General features: G+C 68.4%; 1 protein-coding gene across 1 annotated transcript in view; it reads left to right on the forward strand.

The window, feature by feature from the left end:
- The first annotated feature begins 162 nt into the window (after positions 1–162).
- RBBP7 (retinoblastoma binding protein 7) overlaps positions 163–506 on the forward strand; it is a 33,408-nt gene continuing 33,064 nt past the window's right edge. The window contains exon 1 of the mRNA XM_011940267.1: positions 163–467. Within this exon, the coding sequence (XP_011795657.1) occupies positions 170–467 (298 nt within the window). The 5' untranslated portion in view covers positions 163–169. The remainder of the gene's footprint in view (positions 468–506) is intronic.

Consider the following 506-nt stretch of genomic DNA (forward strand, 5'->3'; position numbering starts at 1 on the left):
CTCGCGCCTGCGCATCGCCAACTTCCTGCCGCGGAACGCTCCGCCCACCCCCAGAAGCCCGCCTCCGAACGCCGCGTGAAACCCGCCCGCCGCACGTCATTGGTCGCGGCGCTGGAGCCGTTGGCTCCCAGACCCGCCTCTCCACCTCTTCTCACTTTTCCCAGGGCGGATGCGCCTGCGCTTAGCTGCCTGGGCGGGCTGGGAGGCGCGGGTTGAAAAGTCTCGTTCCAAGTTTGGAGAGAGAGAGAAGAGCGCCTCAGACCTCGGTACCCGCGAGCGGGGAGGAGGCAGGAAACAAGGACGCGGCGTCTGGGGAGCACCCAGGCAGCAAGACTGGGCCCGGGCTTTCGACCGCGGGGAGTGTGTGACGCGTTTGGGAAAGGCAGGAGCGCCAGTGGTCGGGCTGCTCTTGGCTAACGAGGGGAGTCCGAGGCGGCGGCGAGGGGCGAACGACCCGACGCAAGATGGCGAGTAAAGAGAGTAAGAGGCCCTGCGGGGCGGCGCGC

Source organism: Colobus angolensis, unplaced genomic scaffold (genome assembly GCF_000951035.1).
Source record: "Colobus angolensis palliatus isolate OR3802 unplaced genomic scaffold, Cang.pa_1.0 Scaffold188, whole genome shotgun sequence".
Classification (NCBI taxonomy): Eukaryota; Metazoa; Chordata; class Mammalia; order Primates; family Cercopithecidae; genus Colobus; species Colobus angolensis.